At 47.9% G+C, this 17471-nt stretch overlaps 1 protein-coding gene across 2 annotated transcripts in view; it reads left to right on the top strand.

The window, feature by feature from the left end:
• LOC106613940 (dedicator of cytokinesis protein 1) overlaps positions 1 to 17471 on the top strand; it is a 733517-nt gene that overhangs the window by 197281 nt on the left and 518765 nt on the right. For both annotated transcript variants that reach the window (XM_045701156.2, XM_045701155.2), the window contains exon 25: positions 1154 to 1260. In XM_045701156.2, coding sequence (XP_045557112.1) covers positions 1154 to 1260 — 107 coding nt within the window. The remainder of the gene's footprint in view (positions 1 to 1153; positions 1261 to 17471) is intronic.

Here is a 17471-nt window from a genome sequence, read left to right as displayed (position 1 = left end):
TGTCTTTACAGTAAACTGTTCACAGAGTTAATTCTGTTTGTCTTTACAGTAAACTGTTCACAGAGTTCATTCTGTTTGTCTTTACAGTAAACTGTTCACAGAGTTAATTCTGTTTGTCTTTACAGTAAACTGTTCACAGAGTTAATTCTGTTTGTCTTTACAGTAAACTGTTCACAGAGTTAATTCTGTTTGTCTTTACAGTAAACTGTTCACCGAGTTAATTCTGTTTGTCTTTACAGTAAACTGTTCACAGAGTTAATTCTGTTTGTCTTTACAGTAAACTGTTCACAGAGTTAATTCTGTTTGTCTTTACAGTAAACTGTTCACAGAGTTAATTCTGTTTGTCTTTACAGTAAACTGTTCACCGAGTTAATTCTGTTTGTCTTTACAGTAAACTGTTCACAGAGTTCATTCTGTTTGTCTTTACAGTAAACTGTTCACAGAGTTAATTCTGTTTGTCTTTACAGTAAACTGTTCAGAGTTAATTCTGTTTGTCTTTACAGTAAACTGTTCACCGAGTTAATTCTGTTTGTCTTTACAGTAAACTGTTCACAGAGTTAATTCTGTTTGTCTTTACAGTAAACTGTTCACAGAGTTCATTCTGTTTGTCTTTACAGTAAACTGTTCACAGAGTTAATTCTGTTTGTCTTTACAGTAAACTGTTCACAGAGTTAATTCTGTTTGTCTTTACAGTAAACTGTTCACAGAGTTAATTCTGTTTGTCTTTACAGTAAACTGTTCACAGAGTTAATTCTGTTTGTCTTTACAGTAAACTGTTCACAGAGTTAATTCTGTTTGTCTTTACAGTAAACTGTTCACAGAGTTCATTCTGTTTGTCTTTACAGTAAACTGTTCACAGAGTTCATTCTGTTTGTCTTTACAGTAAACTGTTCACAGAGTTCATTCTGTTTGTCTTTACAGTAAACTGTTCAGAGTTCATTCTGTTTGTCTTTACAGTAAACTGTTCACAGAGTTCATTCTGTTTGTCTTTACAGTAAACTGTTCACAGAGTTCATTCTGTTTGTCTTTACAGTAAACTGTTCAGAGTTCATTCTGTTTGTCTTTACAGTAAACTGTTCAGAGTTCATTCTGTTGTTGTTTGTCTTTACAGTAAAGTGTTCAGAGTTCATTCTGTTGTTGTTTGTCTTTACAGTAAACTGTTCACAGAGTTCATTCTGAAGGTTCCTCTGGGTCGTCTGGTCAAACAGAAGCTACACTGCCTCATCGACATCGTCCACAGTGATCTCTTCACACAGCACGGTAAGTACTTCGCTACTCAGCACCATCTCTGCCAGCCCCACACGCAGTGAGCCAAACAGCCAAGCCCCACACGCCAAGCCCCACATGCAGCGAGCCAAACAGCCAAGCTCCACACGCCAAGCCCCACACGCAGCGAACCAAACAGCCAAGCTCCACACGCAGCGAGCCAAACAGCCAAGCCCCGCACGCCAAGCCCCACACGCAGCGAGCCAAACAGCCAAGCCCCGCACGCCAAGCCCCACACGCAGCGAGCCAAACAGCCAAGCTCTGCACGCCAAGCCCCACACGCAGCGAGCCAAACAGCCAAGCTCCACACGCCAAGCCCCACATGCAGCGAGCCAAACAGCCAAGCTCCACACGCAGCGAGCCAAACAGCCAAGCTCCACACGCAGCGAGCCAAACAGCCAAGCTCCACACGCAGCGAGCCAAACAGCCAAGCTCCACACGCAGCGAGCCAAACAGCCAAGCTCCACACGCAGCGAGCCAAACAGCCAAGCTCCACACGCAGCGAGCCAAACAGCCAAGCTCCACACGCAGCGAGCCAAACAGCCAAGCCCCGCACGCCAAGCCCCACACGCAGCGAGCCAAACAGCCAAGCCCCGCACGCCAAGCCCCACACGCAGCGAGCCAAACAGCCAAGCCCCGCACGCCAAGCCCCACACGCAGCGAGCCAAACAGCCAAGCTCCGCACGCCAAGCCCCACACGCAGCGAGCCAAACAGCCAAGCTCCGCACGCCAAGCCCCACACGCAGCGAGCCAAACAGCCAAGCTCCACACGCCAAGCTCCACACGCAGCGAGCCAAAATGCCAAGCCCCACACGCAGCGAGCCAAACAGCCAAGCCCCGCACGCCAAGCCCCACTCGCAGCGAGCCAAACAGCCAAGCTCCACACGCAGCGAGCCAAACAGCCAAGCCCCGCACGCCAAGCCCCACACGCAGCGAGCCAAACAGCCAAGCCCCGCACGCCAAGCCCCACACGCAGCGAGCCAAACAGCCAAGCCCCGCACGCCAAGCCCCACACGCAGCGAGCCAAACAGCCAAGCCCCGCACGCCAAGCCCCACACGCAGCGAGCCAAACAGCCAAGCTCTGCACGCGGAAGCCTCGACCTTGAAGCTCTGCACAGCCAAGCTCCACACGCCAAGCCCCGCACGCCAAGCCCCACACGCCAAGCCCCACACACGATGAAACCCCAACACGCTGGTCTCCAGTGTGCCGTGTTAAGGTGTAACAGGGTTATGTCTGGGTGATGCTGCAGTCAGTCCTGTTGTCTCTGTGTTAGAGAAGACCCCACCACACTAATCCATATTATCTATTCTAGATCACTCTGTCAGCTTGATAGTCTCTCTCTGTTCCTCTCTTCCCCCTTTCTTCTTTCTCTCCGTCTTTCTTCCCCCCTCTCCATTTCTCTCTCCGTATATATCTCTCTTCCCCCCTCTCTCCGTCTCTCTCCATCTCTCTCTTCCCCCCTCTCTCCATCTCTCTTCCCCCCTCTCTCCATCTCTCTTCCCCCCTCTCTCCATCTCTCTCTTCCCCCCTCTCTCCATCTCTCTCTTCCCCCCTCTCTCCATCTCTCTTCCCCCCTCTCTCCATCTCTCTTCCCTCCTCTCTCCATCTCTCTTCCCCCTCTCCATCTCTCTCTTCCCCCCTCTCTCCATCTCTCTTCCCCCCTCTCTCCATCTCTCTCTTCCCCCCTCTCTCCGTCTCTCTCTCCATCTCTCTCTTCCCCCCTCTCTCCATCTCTCTTCCCCCCTCTCTCCATCTCTCTTCCCCCCTCTCTCCATCTCTCTTCCCTCCTCTCTCCATCTCTCTTCCCCCTCTCCATCTCTCTCTTCCCCCCTCTCTCCATCTCTCTTCCCCCCTCTCTCCATCTCTCTCTTCCCCCCTCTCTCCGTCTCTCTCTCCATCTCTCTCTTCCCCCCTCTCTCCATCTCTCTTCCCCCCTCTCCATCTCTCTCTTCCCCCCTCTCTCCATCTCTCTCTTCCCCCCTCTCTCCATCTCTCTCTTCCCCCCTCTCTCCATCTCTCTTCCCCCCTCTCTCCATCTCTCTTCCCCCTCTCCATCTCTCTCTTCCCCCCTCTCTCCATCTCTCTTCCCCCCTCTCTCCATCTCTCTCTTCCCCCCTCTCTCCGTCTCTCTCTCCATCTCTCTCTTCCCCCCTCTCTCCATCTCTCTTCCCCCCTCTCTCCATCTCTTCCCCCTCTCCATCTCTCTCTTCCCCCCTCTCTCCATCTCTCTCTTCCCCCCTCTCTCCATCTCTCTCTTCCCCCCTCTCTCCGTGTCTCTCTCCATCTCGTTCTCCCTCTGTCAGCCACCATGGCAGGTAGTTGAGGAAGGTGTCCCTGTAGTTCTGTGATGTATCATGTCAGGCTGCTCTGTGCTAGAGGGGAGGATTTAAACTCTTCCTTCCTGCCAAGCTGCCCTGAAGGTAATGGATGTTCACCAGAGACGCTGGTCCTCCATACAGCCTACTGTGGTGAGACACGCTAGCCCTGTCTTAGGTCTGTGTGTGTGTGTGTGTGTGTGTGTGTGTGTGTGTGTGTGTGTGTGTGTGTGTGTGTGTGTGTGTGTGTGTGTGTGTGTGTGTGTGTGTGTGTGTGTGTGTGTGTGTGTGTGTGTGTGTGTGTGTGTGTGTGTGTGCCATGCTAGCCGTGTGTTAGTGTGCTGTCTGATGGACTCTGTCACATTAACTAGTCGTAGTCTGCTGATTGAGGGAAAGCTTTGCTACAGACACCTGGGCCTTTGGGCTCCATGTTAGGAACTAGATTTCACCTCCCCCCACACCCAGCCCAATACACACCCAGCCCAATACACACCCAGCCCAATACACACCCAGCCCAATACACACCCAGCCCAATACACACCCAGCCCAATACACACCCAGCCCAATACACACCCAGCCCAATACACACCCAGCCCAATACACACACACACACACACACACATCCCAATACACACCCACCCAGCCCAATACACACACACACACACACACACACATCCCAATACACACACAGCCCAATACACACCCAGCCCAATACACACACACACACACATCCCAATACACACACCCCAGCCCGATACACACACACACACACACACCCAGCCCAATACACACACACACACACCCAGCCCAATACACACACACACACACACACACACACCCAGCCCAATACACACACACACACACACACCCAGCCCAATACACACACACATCCAGCCCAATACACACCCAGCCCAATACACACCCAGCCCAATACACACCCTGCCCAATACACACACAGCCCAATACACACACATCCCAATACACACCCAGCCCAATACACACACACACATCCCTACACACACACATCCCAATACACACACATCCTAACACACACACATACACACACACACAGCCCAATACATACACACGCACACAGCCCAATACACACACACACACAGCCCAATACACACACACACAGCCCAATACACACACCTTAGCAGTTAGACAAAGTGAGAAGTGCTCAGCTGAGAGTGAGAAATCCAGTGGTAGTTCAGTGTGGGTGGTTAAGGACAGACACACTGACTGCCCAAAGCACTGGTCTAATGTAGATGGATGAGAGAAAGAACAGCTGGCTCTTTCTATGGGAACTCTCTCTGTGTGCTTTCTACTGACCTCTAAACCAATTACAAATGACAGGAAATGACACCACGAAACAGGCCTCTAGCTTCGACTCCAAGGGAGAGCCGAAATGGTTTCCAATGGATACATAACAACACATTTAGGAGTATCAGGATTCCTTTAGTACCAGATAAAACCCTATAACCCCATTATAACCCTATAACCCCATTATAACCCTATAACCCCATTATAACCCTATAACCCCATTATAACCCTACTCCCCATTATAACCCCATTATAACCCTATTCCCCCATATAACCCCAATCCCTCTTTTTAACCCCATTCCCCCATTATAACTCAGTTATAACCCTATACCCCATTCCCCCATTAGGACCCTATTCCCCCATTTTTATCTCTGTTATAACCCCATTATAACCCCATTATGCCCCCCATTATAACCCTATGCCCCCCATTATAACCCCATTCCCCCATTATAACCCTATATCCCTATTATAACCCTATTCCCCCGTTATAACCCCGTTAGAACAATATTCCCCTGCTAGTCTATGGGCCAACCCTCTAGTCTAATATATTGAACCATAGTGAATATGGGCCAACCCTCTAGTCTAATATGGGCGAACCCTCTAGTCTAATATGGACCAACCCTCTAGTCTAATATATTAAAACGTAGTGAATATGGGCCAACCCTCTAGTCCAGTATACTTAACCATAGTGAATATGGGCCAACCCTCTAGTCTAGTATACTTAACCATAGTGAATATGGGCCAACCCTCTAGTCTAGTATACTTAACCATAGTGAATATGGGCCAACCCTCTAGTCTAGTATACTTAACCATAGTGAATATGGGCCAACCCTCTAGTCTAGTATACTTAACCATAGTGAATATGGGCCAACCCTCTAGTCTAATATGGACCAACCCTCTAGTCTAATATATTCAACCGTAGTGAATATGGACCAATCCTCTAATCTAATATGGACCAACCCTCTAGTCTGATATGGGCCAACCCTCTAGTCTGATATGGGCCAACCCTCTAGTCTGATATGGGCCAACCCTCTAGTCTAATATGGGCCAACCCTCTAGTCTAATATATTAAACCATAGTGAATATGGGCCAACCCTGTAGTCTAATATGGGCCAACCCTCTAGTCTGATATGGGCCAACCCTGTAGTCTAATATATTGAACCATAGTGAATATGGGCCAACCCTCTAGTCTAATATGGGCTAACTCTGTAGTCTAATATGGGCCAACTCTGTAGTCTAATATGGGCCAACCCTGTAGTCTAATATGGGCCAACCCTCTAGTCTGATATGGGCCAACCCTCTAGTCTAATATATTGAACCATAGTGAATATGGGCCAACCCTCTAGTCTAGTATGGGTCAACCCTCTAGTCTATTATGGGCCAACCCTCTAGTCTGATATGGGCCAACCCTCTAGTCTAATATGGGCCAACCCTCTAGTCTGATATGGGCCAACCCTCTAGTCTAATATGGGCCAACCCTCTAGTCTAATATGGGCCAACCCTCTAGTCTAATATGGGCCAACCCTCTAGTCTAATATGGGCCAACCCTCTAGTCTAATATGGGCCAACCCTCTAGTCTAATATGGGCCAACCCTCTAGTCTAGTATGGACCAATCCTCTAGTCTAATATTAACCAATCCTCTAGTTTAGTATGGGCCAATCCTCTAGTCTAATATATTAAACCATAGTGAATATGGACCAATCCTCTAGTCTAATATATTAAACCATAGTGAATATGGACCAACCCTCTAGTCTAATATATTAAACCATAGTGAATATGGACCAACCCTCTAGTCTAATGTGGACCAACCCTCTAGTCTAATGTGGACCAACCCTCTAGTCTAATATGGACCAACCCTCTAGTCTAATATGGACCAATCCTCTAGTCTAATGTGGACCAACCCTCTAGTCTAATATGGACCAACCCTCTAGTCTAATATGGGCCAACCCTCTAGTCTAATATGGGCCAACCCTCTAGTCTAGTATGGGCCAACCCTCTAGTCTAGTATGGACCAATCCTCTAGTCTAATATGGACCAACCCTCTAGTCTAATGTGGACCAACCCTCTAGTCTAATATGGACCAACCCTCTAGTCTAATATGGACCAACCCTCTAGTCTAATATGGACCAATCCTCTAGTCTAATATGGACCAACCCTCTAGTCTAGTATGGGCCAACCCTCTAGTCTAATATATTAAACCATAGTGAATATGGACCAACCCTCTAGTCTAATATGGACCAACCCTCTAGTCTAATATGGGCCAACCCTCTAGTCTAATATATTAAACCATAGTGAATATGGACCAACCCTCTAGTCTAATATGGACCAACCCTCTAGTCTAATATGGACCAACCCTCTAGTCTAATATGGACCAACCCTCTAGTCTAATATGGGCCAACCCTCTAGTCTAATATGGACCAACCCTCTAGTCTAGTATGGGCCAACCCTCTAGTCTAATATATTAAACCATAGTGAATATGGACCAACCCTCTAGTCTAATATGGACCAACCCTCTAGTCTAATATGGACCAACCCTCTAGTCTAATATGGGCCAACCCTCTAGTCTAATATATTAAACCATAGTGAATATGGACCAACCCTCTAGTCTAATATGGACCAACCCTCTAGTCTAATATGGACCAACCCTCTAGTCTAATATGGACCAACCCTCTAGTCTAATATGGACCAACCCTCTAGTCTAATATGGACCAACCCTCTAGTCTAATATGGACCAACCCTCTAGTCTAATATGGACCAACCCTCTAGTCTAATATGGACCAACCCTCTAGTCTAATATGGACCAACCCTCTAGTCTAATATGGACCAAACCTCTAGTCTAATATGGACCAACCCTCTAGTCTAATATGGACCAACCCTCTAGTCTAATATGGACCAAACCTCTAGTCTAATATGGACCAACCCTCTAGTCTAATATGGACCAACCCTCTAGTCTAATATGGACCAACCCTCTAGTCTAATATGGACCAACCCTCTAGTCTAGTATGGGCCAACCCTCTAGTCTAATATATTAAACTCTAACGAACATGGACCAACCCCAACCCGCTGGTCTAGTCTATTGAACCTTAGCCAGCCACTCCATGCAACAATGTGGATGGTCTGTCATTTCTGAAGTGCCTCTGTGTTTTTATCCCACGCAAATAGATTAATTTGTACTGTTCATCTGGCTATGTGGGAGGACTAGAAAGCTTGTCTCTGTGTGGGTCTGAGTGTTCTTCTGTGTGTGTGAGAGGGTGAGTGTTTGTGTGTTTGCTTTTGTGTATGTTTCCCATGGAGGGAGGGAGAGGGGAGGGAGGGAGAGGGGAGGGAGGGAGGGAATTTCTGCACTGGAAAGACATGGTAATAAACACTGTAGACAATGAGCCAGAGTCCCTCAGATTGGAGCTTTTTATTTGGTGTTTCAGCATCAGGAAGATTACTCACCGGTGTCCCCTAAGCTTTTGACTGACAGCACATGGCTTAGCTTTCTGCCCTGTACACCACAGATGGAACCACAATGTCAATAAATGAAATGTATTTATAAAGCCCTTTTTTAAAAACATTTTACATCAGCAGATGTTACAAAGTACTTATACAGAAACCCAGCCTAAAACCCTAAACAGCAAGCAACGCAGATGTAGAATCATTAAAGGGGCAATCGACATTTCAAACAATTACAACGTTTGGGTTTTATAGCTGAGGGGTGGTGGGGCTGGAGAAATGTAACCACTGTCATAGACAGAGCTATGGATACAAGGACTGACCATCCATCATATCAACATTATAGTTTAACCATGTTTTCAGAAACAGTGTTTGTTTACCGTTATATTGTTTACAAACAAATGACTAAAACAAGCGGTTGATCTTCAAGGTTTTCCTAGTGGATCACCAAACAAGGTTTTCCTAGTGGATCACCAAACAAGGTTTTCCTAGTGGATCACCAAACAAGGTTTTCCTAGTGGATCACCAAACAAGGTTTTCCTAGTGGATCACCAAACAAGGTTTTCCTAGTGGATCACCAAACAAGGTTTCCCTAGTGGATCACCAAACAAGGTTTTCCTAGTGGATCACCAAACAAGGTTTTCCTAGTGGATCACCAAACAAGGTTTTCCTAGTGGATCACCAAACAAGGTTTTCCTAGTGGATCACCAAACAAGGTTTTCCTAGTGGATCACCAAACAAGGTTTCCCTAGTGGATCACCAAACAAGGTTTTCCTAGTGGATCACCAAACAAGGTTTTCCTAGTGGATCACCAAACAAGGTTTTCCTAGTGGATCACCAAACAAGGTTTTCCTAGTGGATCACCAAACAAGGTTTTCCTAGTGGATCACCAAACAAGGTTTTCCTAGTGGATCACCAAACAAGGTTTTCCTAGTGGATCACCAAACAAGGTTTCCCTAGTGGATCACCAAACAAGGTTTTCCTAGTGGATCACCAAACAAGGTTTTCCTAGTGGATCACCAAACAAGGTTTTCCTAGTGGATCACCAAACAAGGTTTTCCTAGTGGATCACCAAACAAGGTTTTCCTAGTGGATCACCAAACAAGGTTTTCCTAGTGGATCACCAAACAAGGTTTCCCTAGTGGATCACCAAACAAGGTTTTCCTAGTGGATCACCAAACAAGGTTTTCCTAGTGGATCACCAAACAAGGTTTTCCTAGTGGATCACCAAACAAGGTTTTCCTAGTGGATCACCAAACAAGGTTTTCCTAGTGGATCACCAAACAAGGTTTTCCTAGTGGATCACCAAACAAGGTTTCCCTAGTGGATCACCAAACAAGGTTTTCCTAGTGGATCACCAAACAAGGTTTTCCTAGTGGATCACCAAACAAGGTTTCCCTAGTGGATCACCAAACAAGGTTTCCCTAGTGGATCACCAAACAAGGTTTCCCTAGTGGATCACCAAACAAGGTTTTCCTAGTGGATCACCAAACATTTCTGGAGAAAACACACAAAGACCTGTGTTCCTAATATTTCATTTATTCAGAAGCCCTGTTGGCGGTAGGTGTACCTGATTCAGAAGCCCTGTTGGCGGTAGGTGTACCTGATTCAGAAGCCCTGTTGGCGGTAGGTGTACCTGATTCAGAAGCCCTGTTGGCGGTAGGTGTACCTGATTCAGAAGCCCTGTTGGCGGTAGGTGTACCTGATTCAGAAGCCCTGTTGGCGGTAGGTGTACCTGATTCAGAAGCCCTGTTGGCGGTAGTCACACTTGATTCAGAAGCCCTGTTGGCGGTAGTCACACTTGATTCAGAAGCCCTGTTGGCGGTAGTCACACTTGATTCAGAAGCCCTGTTGGCGGTAGTTACACTTGATTCAGAAGCCCTATTGGCGGTAGTCACACTTGATTCAGAAGCCCTGTTGGCGGTAGTCACACTTGATTCAGAAGCCCTGTTGGCGGTAGTCACACTTGATTCAGAAGCCCTGTTGGCGGTAGTCACACTTGATTCAGAAGCCCTGTTGGCGGTAGTCACACTTGATTCAGAAGCCCTGTTGGCGGTAGTTACACTTGATTCGGAAGCCCTGTTGGCGGTAGTTACACTTGATTCGGAAGCCCTGTTGGCGGTAGTTACACTTGATTCGGAAGCCCTGTTGGCGGTAGTTACACTTGATTTGGAAGCCCTGTTGGCGGTAGTTACACTTGATTCGGAAGCCCTGTTGGCGGTAGGTGTACTTGATTCAGAAGCCCTGTTGGCAGTAGTTACACTTGATTCAGAAGCCCTGTTGGCGGTAGTTACACTTGATTCAGAAGCCCTGTTGGCAGTAGTTACACTTGATTCAGAAGCCCTGTGGACCAAAATGTTCCCATTTTGAACCATTTCATTTGTCTGAACAGTCGAACTCCACCTCTCCAGTGGACCAGGAGTGTTGTGGCTAATTGAAGTGCTCCTCCTGCGCTGGCCAATCAGATAGCTCAAATCACAGCGCCTACTGCTTCCACGACCCCACAGCAAAGTTTGATACCTTTAAAACCGTGACCAGAGAGAGACTGTCAAGGACCACAGTAAAGTTTGATACCTTTAACCTTTAAAACCGTGACCAGAGAGAGACTGTCAAAGACCACAGTAAAGTTTGATACCTTTAACCTCTATGGGCTCTACTCAACAGCCAGTTGAATCCTGTGGCGCGTTATTCAAATCCTTAGATATGCTATTACTTCAATTTTTAAAAAAATATGACTATTTTACACCATTTTAAAGATAAGACTCTCGTTAATCTAACCACACTGTCCGATTTCAAAAAGGCTTTACAACGAAAGCAAAACATTAGATTATGTCAGCAGAGTACCGAGCCAGAAATAATCAGACACCCATTTTTCAAGCTAGCATATAATGTCACATAAACCCAAACCACAGCTAAATGTAGCACTAACCTTTGATGATCTTCATCAGATGACAACCCTAGGACATTATGTTATACAATACATGCATGTTTTGTTCAATCAAGTTCATATTTATATCAAAAACCAGCTTTTTACCTTAGCATGTGACTAGCATGTGACTAGCATTCCCACCGAACACTGCCGGTGAATTTACTAAATTACTCACGATAAACGTTCACAAAAAGCATAACAATTATTTTAAGAATTATAGATACAGAACTCCTCTATGCACTCGATATGTCCGATTTTAAAATAGCTTTTCGGTGAAAGCACATTTTGCAATATTCTCAGTAGATAGCCCGGCATCACAGGGCTAGCTATTTAGACACCCAGCAGGTTTAGCACTCATCAAAGTCAGATTTACTATAAGAAAAATGTTCTTACCTTTGTTGTCTTCGTCAGAATGCACTCCCAGGACTTCTACTTCAATAACAAATGTTGGTTTGGTCCAAAATAATCCATCGTTATATCCAAACAGCGGCGTTTTGTTCGTGCGTTCTAGACACTATCCTAAAGGCTAAATAAGGGTGACGAGCATGGCGCAATTCGTGACAAAAGAATTCTAAATATTCCATTACCGTACTTCGAAGCATGTCAACCGCTGTTTAAAATCAATTTTTATGCCATTTTTCTCATAAAAAAGCGATAATATTCCGACCGGGAATCTGCGTTTAGATAAACAGACAAAGGAAAAGAAACCATTCGGTCGAAGCGGGCACGCGCCTAAGCCCATAGTACTCTGAGTGGCCACTTGCCAAAAGCGATAAAGTGTTTCAGCCAGAGCCTGCCTCGATATCGTTCAACGTTTTCCCGGGCTCTGAGACCCTGTGGAAGACGTAGGAAGTGTCACGTTATTCCACAGATCCTGAGTCTTCAATAAAAAGAGCCAAGATGAAACACTACTTCTCAGACAGGCCACTTCCTGCTTGAAATCTTCTCAGGTTTTGGCCTGCCATAGGAGTTCTGTTATACTCACAGACACCATTCAAACAGTTTTAGAAACTTTAGGGTGTTTTCTATCCAAAGCCAATAATTATATGCATATTCTAGTTACTGGGCAGGAGTAGTAACCAGATTAAATCGGGTACGTTTTTTATCCAGCCGTGTCAATACTGCCCCCTAGCCCTAACAGGTTTTTAACCTTTAAAACCGTGACCAGAGAGAGACTGTCAAAGACCACAGTAAAGAGCTGGGGTTTTTTATGAGTGAGTTTTATATTCAGTAGTGTCAACACTGTTTTTATTCAACACTTTTACAAACATAAAACCCACTCCTCCCTACTTCCTCTCGCGCTGCAGTGGATGAGCAGCCAAGTGTATCAGATTACTCTCTTTTTGGTATTAGAAGCTTGTTGTGTCTTTTTATTTTATATATCGAGGAATATTTCACTCTGCAAGTGATACAGCAACTGATCCATGTTGTTATCCACGCTGGAGTTGTGTAATATAATGTGGTCTGAGAAGAATAATGTTGTCAGGGCAGACATATAGTCAATATGCTGTGATAATGTATTAGACCTACTGCACAAACCTCTTTCCTACACAACTGGTTTCATTAGGTTCATGCTGCTTATATCTCTGCTTCATTTCTGACTGAGAACGTGATCTTGGATTCAGATATAGTTGCTGACCACTGGGTTAGACAGGTGAACTTACCTCCAGACATTCATTATATATATACTGTTCAATAATGAATGGCTGTATATCCACAAGTGGATGTAGAAATCATCCATTGCCCCTTTTTACTGAGCTTCTGACCAGGGGATGGATGAGGAAGGTCCTCCATTCCTCCTCTTCTCTCTGACCCCATGTCCCTCCATTCATCCCCTTCTCTCTGACCCCATGTCCCTCCATTCCTCCTCTTCTCTCTGACCCCATGTCCCTCCATTCCTCCTCTTCTCTCTGACCCCATGTCCCTCCATTCATCCCCTTCTCTCTGACCCCATGTCCCTCCATTCATCCTCTTCTCTCTGACCCCATGTCCCTCCATTCATCCTCTTCTCTCTGACCCCATGTCCCTCCATTCATCCTCTTCTCTCTGACCCCATGTCCCTCCATTCATCCTCTTCTCTCTGACCCCATGTCCCTCCATCATCCTCTTCTCTCTGACCCATGTCCCTCCATCCTCCTCTTCTCTCTGACCCCATGTCCCTCCATCCTCCTCTTCTCTCTGACCCCATGTCCCTCCATTCCTCCTCTTCTCTCTGACCCCATGTCCCTCCATTCATCCTCTTCTCTCTGACCCCATGTCCCTCCATTCATCCTCTTCTCTCTGACCCCATGTCCCTCCATTCATCCTCTTCTCTCTGACCCCATGTCCCTCCATCCTCCTCTTCTCTCTGACCCCATGTCCCTCCATTCCTCCTCTTCTCTCTGACCCCATGTCCCTCCATTCCTCCTCTTCTCTCTGACCCCATGTCCCTCCATTCATCCTCTTCTCTCTGACCCCATGTCCCTCCATTCATCCTCTTCTCTCTGACCCCATGTCCCTCCATCATCCTCTTCTCTCTGACCCCATGTCCCTCCATTCATCCTCTTCTCTCTGACCCCATGTCCCTCCATCATCCTCTTCTCTCTGACCCCATGTCCCTCCATTCATCCTCTTCTCTCTGACCCCATGTCCCTCCATCATCCTCTTCTCTCTGACCCCATGTCCCTCCATTCATCCTCTTCTCTCTGACCCCATGTCCCTCCATTCCTCCTCTTCTCTCTGACCCCATGTCCCTCCATTCCTCCTCTTCTCTCTGACCCCATGTCCCTCCATTCCTCCTCTTCTCTCTGACCCCATGTCCCTCCATTCCTCCTCTTCTCTCTGACCCCATGTCCCTCCATCATCCTCTTCTCTCTGACCCCATGTCCCTCCATTCATCCTCTTCTCTCTGACCCCATGTCCCTCCATTCCTCCTCTTCTCTCTGACCCCATGTCCCTCCATCCTCCTCTTTTCTCTGACCCCATGTCCCTCCATTCATCCTCTTCTCTCTGACCCCATGTCCCTCCATTCATCCTCTTCTCTCTGACCCCATGTCCCTCCATTCATCCTCTTCTCTCTGACCCCATGTCCCTCCATTCATCCTCTTCTCTCTGACCCCATGTCCCTCCATCCTCCTCTTCACTCTGACCCCATGTCCCTCCATTCCTCCTCTTCCCTCTGACCCCATGTCCCTCCATTCCTCCTCTTCTCTCTGACCCCATGTCCCTCCATTCCTCCTCTTCTCTCTGACCCCATGTCCCTCCATTCCTCCTCTTCTCTCTGACCCCATGTCCCTCCATTCATCCTCTTCTCTCTGACCCCATGTCCCTCCATTCCTCCTCTTCTCTCTGACCCCATGTCCCTCCATCCTCCTCTTTTCTCTGACCCCATGTCCCTCCATCCTCATCTTCTCTCTGACCCCATGTCCCTCCATCCTCCTCTTCTCTCTGACCCCATGTCCCTCCATCCTCCTCTTCTCTCTGACCCCATGTCCCTCCATCCTCCTCTTCTCTCTGACCCCATGTCCCTCCATTCATCCTTTTCTCTCTGACCCCATGTCCCTCCATCCTCCTCTTCTCTCTGACCCCATGTCTCTCCATTCATCCTCTTCTCCCTGACCCATGTCTCTCCATTCATCCTCTTCTCTCTGACCCCATGTCCTTCCATTCATCCTCTTTCCTCTGACCCCATGTCCCTCCATTCCTCCTCTTCTATCTGACCCCATGTCCCTCCATCCTCCTCTTCTCTCTGACCCCATGTCCCTCCATTCCTCCTCTTCTCCCTGACCCCATGTCCCTCCATTCATCCTCTTCTCTCTGACCCCATGTCCCTCCATCCTCCTCTTCACTCTGACCCCATGTCTCTCCATCCTCCTCTTCTCTCTGACCCCATGTCCCTCCATCCTCCACTTCTCTCTGACCCCATGTCCCTCCATTCATCCTCTTCTCTCTGACCCATGTTCCTCCATTCCTCCTCTTCTCTCTGACCCATGTTCCTCCATTCCTCCTCTTCTCTCTGACCCATGTTCCTCCATTCCTCCATCCTCCTCTCTATCCTTCCCACTGTTTGTCCCTCAGGCCCCTAACTTTCATTTTAACCACACGGCACTGTGCTATACCTCTAGATTGGAATTTCTGGGTTTAATAACATATGTTAATTTATTATAGACCGCCTCGGGTAACTCTCTCCATATGGATTTCCTACTCGCTGTCTCTCTCTCTCTTTCTCACTCTTTCACTCCCTCTCTCTCACTCCTGTTCTCTCTCTCTCCCTCTCTCTCCCTCTCTCTCCCTCCCTCTCTCTCTCTCTCTCGCTCCCTCTCTCCCTCTCTCTCCCTCCCTCTCTCTCTCTCTCTCGCTCCCTCTCTCCCTCTCTCTCTCGCTCCCTCTCTCTCTCTCTCTCTCTCACTCCCCTTCTCTCTTTCACTCCCTCTCTCTGTATTTCTCTCTTTTAATTTAATGGCTTTATTGGCATGGGAAACATATGTTTACATTGCCAAAGCAAGTGAAGTAGATAATAAACAAAAGTGAAATAATCAATAAAAAATGTACAGTAAATATTACACTCACAGAAGTTCCAAAAGAATAAAGACATTTAAATAAAATCTTAGGGTTTAGACCGGGTTACTTTAGTACTTTGTGGATGAATGAATGGATGGGTAGATGTATGGGTAGATGTATGGGTAGATGGATGGGTGGGTAGATGGATGGGTGGGTAGATGGATGGGTGGGTAGATGGATGGGTGGGTAGATGGATGGGTGGGTAGATGGATGGATGGGTAGATGATGGATGGGTAGATTATGGATGGATGGGTGGGTGGGTGGATGGGTAGATGGATGGATGGGTAGATGGATGGATGGGTAGATGGATGGATGGGTAGATGGATGGATGGGTAGATGATGGATGGGTGGGTGGGTGGGTGGGTAGATGGATGGGTGGGTAGATGGATGGGTGGGTAGATGGGTGGGTGGGTGGATGGGTGGGGTGGATGGATGGATGGGTGGGGTAGATGGATGGGTGCGTAGATGGATGGGTGGGTAGATGGATGGGTAGATGGGTGGGTGGATGGGTGGGTGGGTGGGTAGATGGGTGGGTGGGTGGGTGGGTGGGTGGGTAGATGGGTGGGTAGATGGGTGGGTGGGTGGGTGGATGGATGGGTGGGTGGGTAGATGGATGGATGGGTAGATGGATGGATGGGTAGATGGATGGGTGGGTGGATGGATGGATGGATGGGTGGGTAGATGGATGGGTAGATGGCTGGATGGATGGGTGGGTAGATGGATGGATGGGTGGGTAGATGGATGGATGGGTGGGTAGGTGGGTAGGTGGATGGGTGGGTAGGTAGGTGGATGGGTGGGTAGATGGATGGGTGGGTAGATGGGTGGGTGGGTAGATGGGTGGGTGGGTAGATGGGTGGGTAGGTGGATGGGTGGGTGGGTAGATGGATGGGTGGGTGGATGGATGGGTGGGTAGATGGATGGGTAGATGGATGGGTGGGTGGGTAGATGGATGGGTGGGTGGGTGGATGGATGGATGGATGGGTGGGTAGATGGATGGGTAGATGGATGGATGGATGGATGGATGGATAGATGGATGGGTAGATGGATGGATGGATGGATGGGTGGGTAGGTCGATGGGTGGGTAGATGGATGGGTGGATAGATGGATGGGTGGATGGATGGGTGAGTAGATGGATGGGTGGGTAGATGGATGGGTGGGTAGATGGATGGGTGGGTAGATGGATGGGTGGGTGGATGGATGGATGGATGGATGGTGGGTAGATGGATGGATGGATGGGTAGATGGCTGGATGGATGGGTGGGTAGATGGATGGGTGGGTAGATGGATGGATGGGTAGATGGATGGATGGGTAGATGGATAGGTGGGTGGATGGATGGATGGATGGTGGGTAGATGGATGGGTAGATGGATGGATGGATGGGTGGATGGGTGGGTAGATGGATGGATGGATGGGTAGATGGATGGATGGGTGGGTAGATGGATGGGTGGGTAGATGGATGGGTGCGTAGATGGATGGATGGATGGGTAGATGGATGGGTAGATGGGTGGGTGGATGGATGGATGGGTGGGTGGGTGGGTAGATGGGTGGGTGGGTAGATGGATGGGTGGGTAGATGGATGGATGGGTAGATGGATGGGTGGGTGGATGGATGGATGGTGGGTAGATGGATGAGTAGATGGATGGATGGGTAGATGGATGGA

This window comes from Salmo salar, chromosome 18 (genome assembly GCF_965601325.2).
Source record: "Salmo salar chromosome 18, fSalSal1, whole genome shotgun sequence".
Taxonomy (NCBI): domain Eukaryota; kingdom Metazoa; phylum Chordata; class Actinopteri; order Salmoniformes; family Salmonidae; genus Salmo; species Salmo salar.
This window is presented reverse-complemented; position numbering and strand designations above follow the sequence as displayed.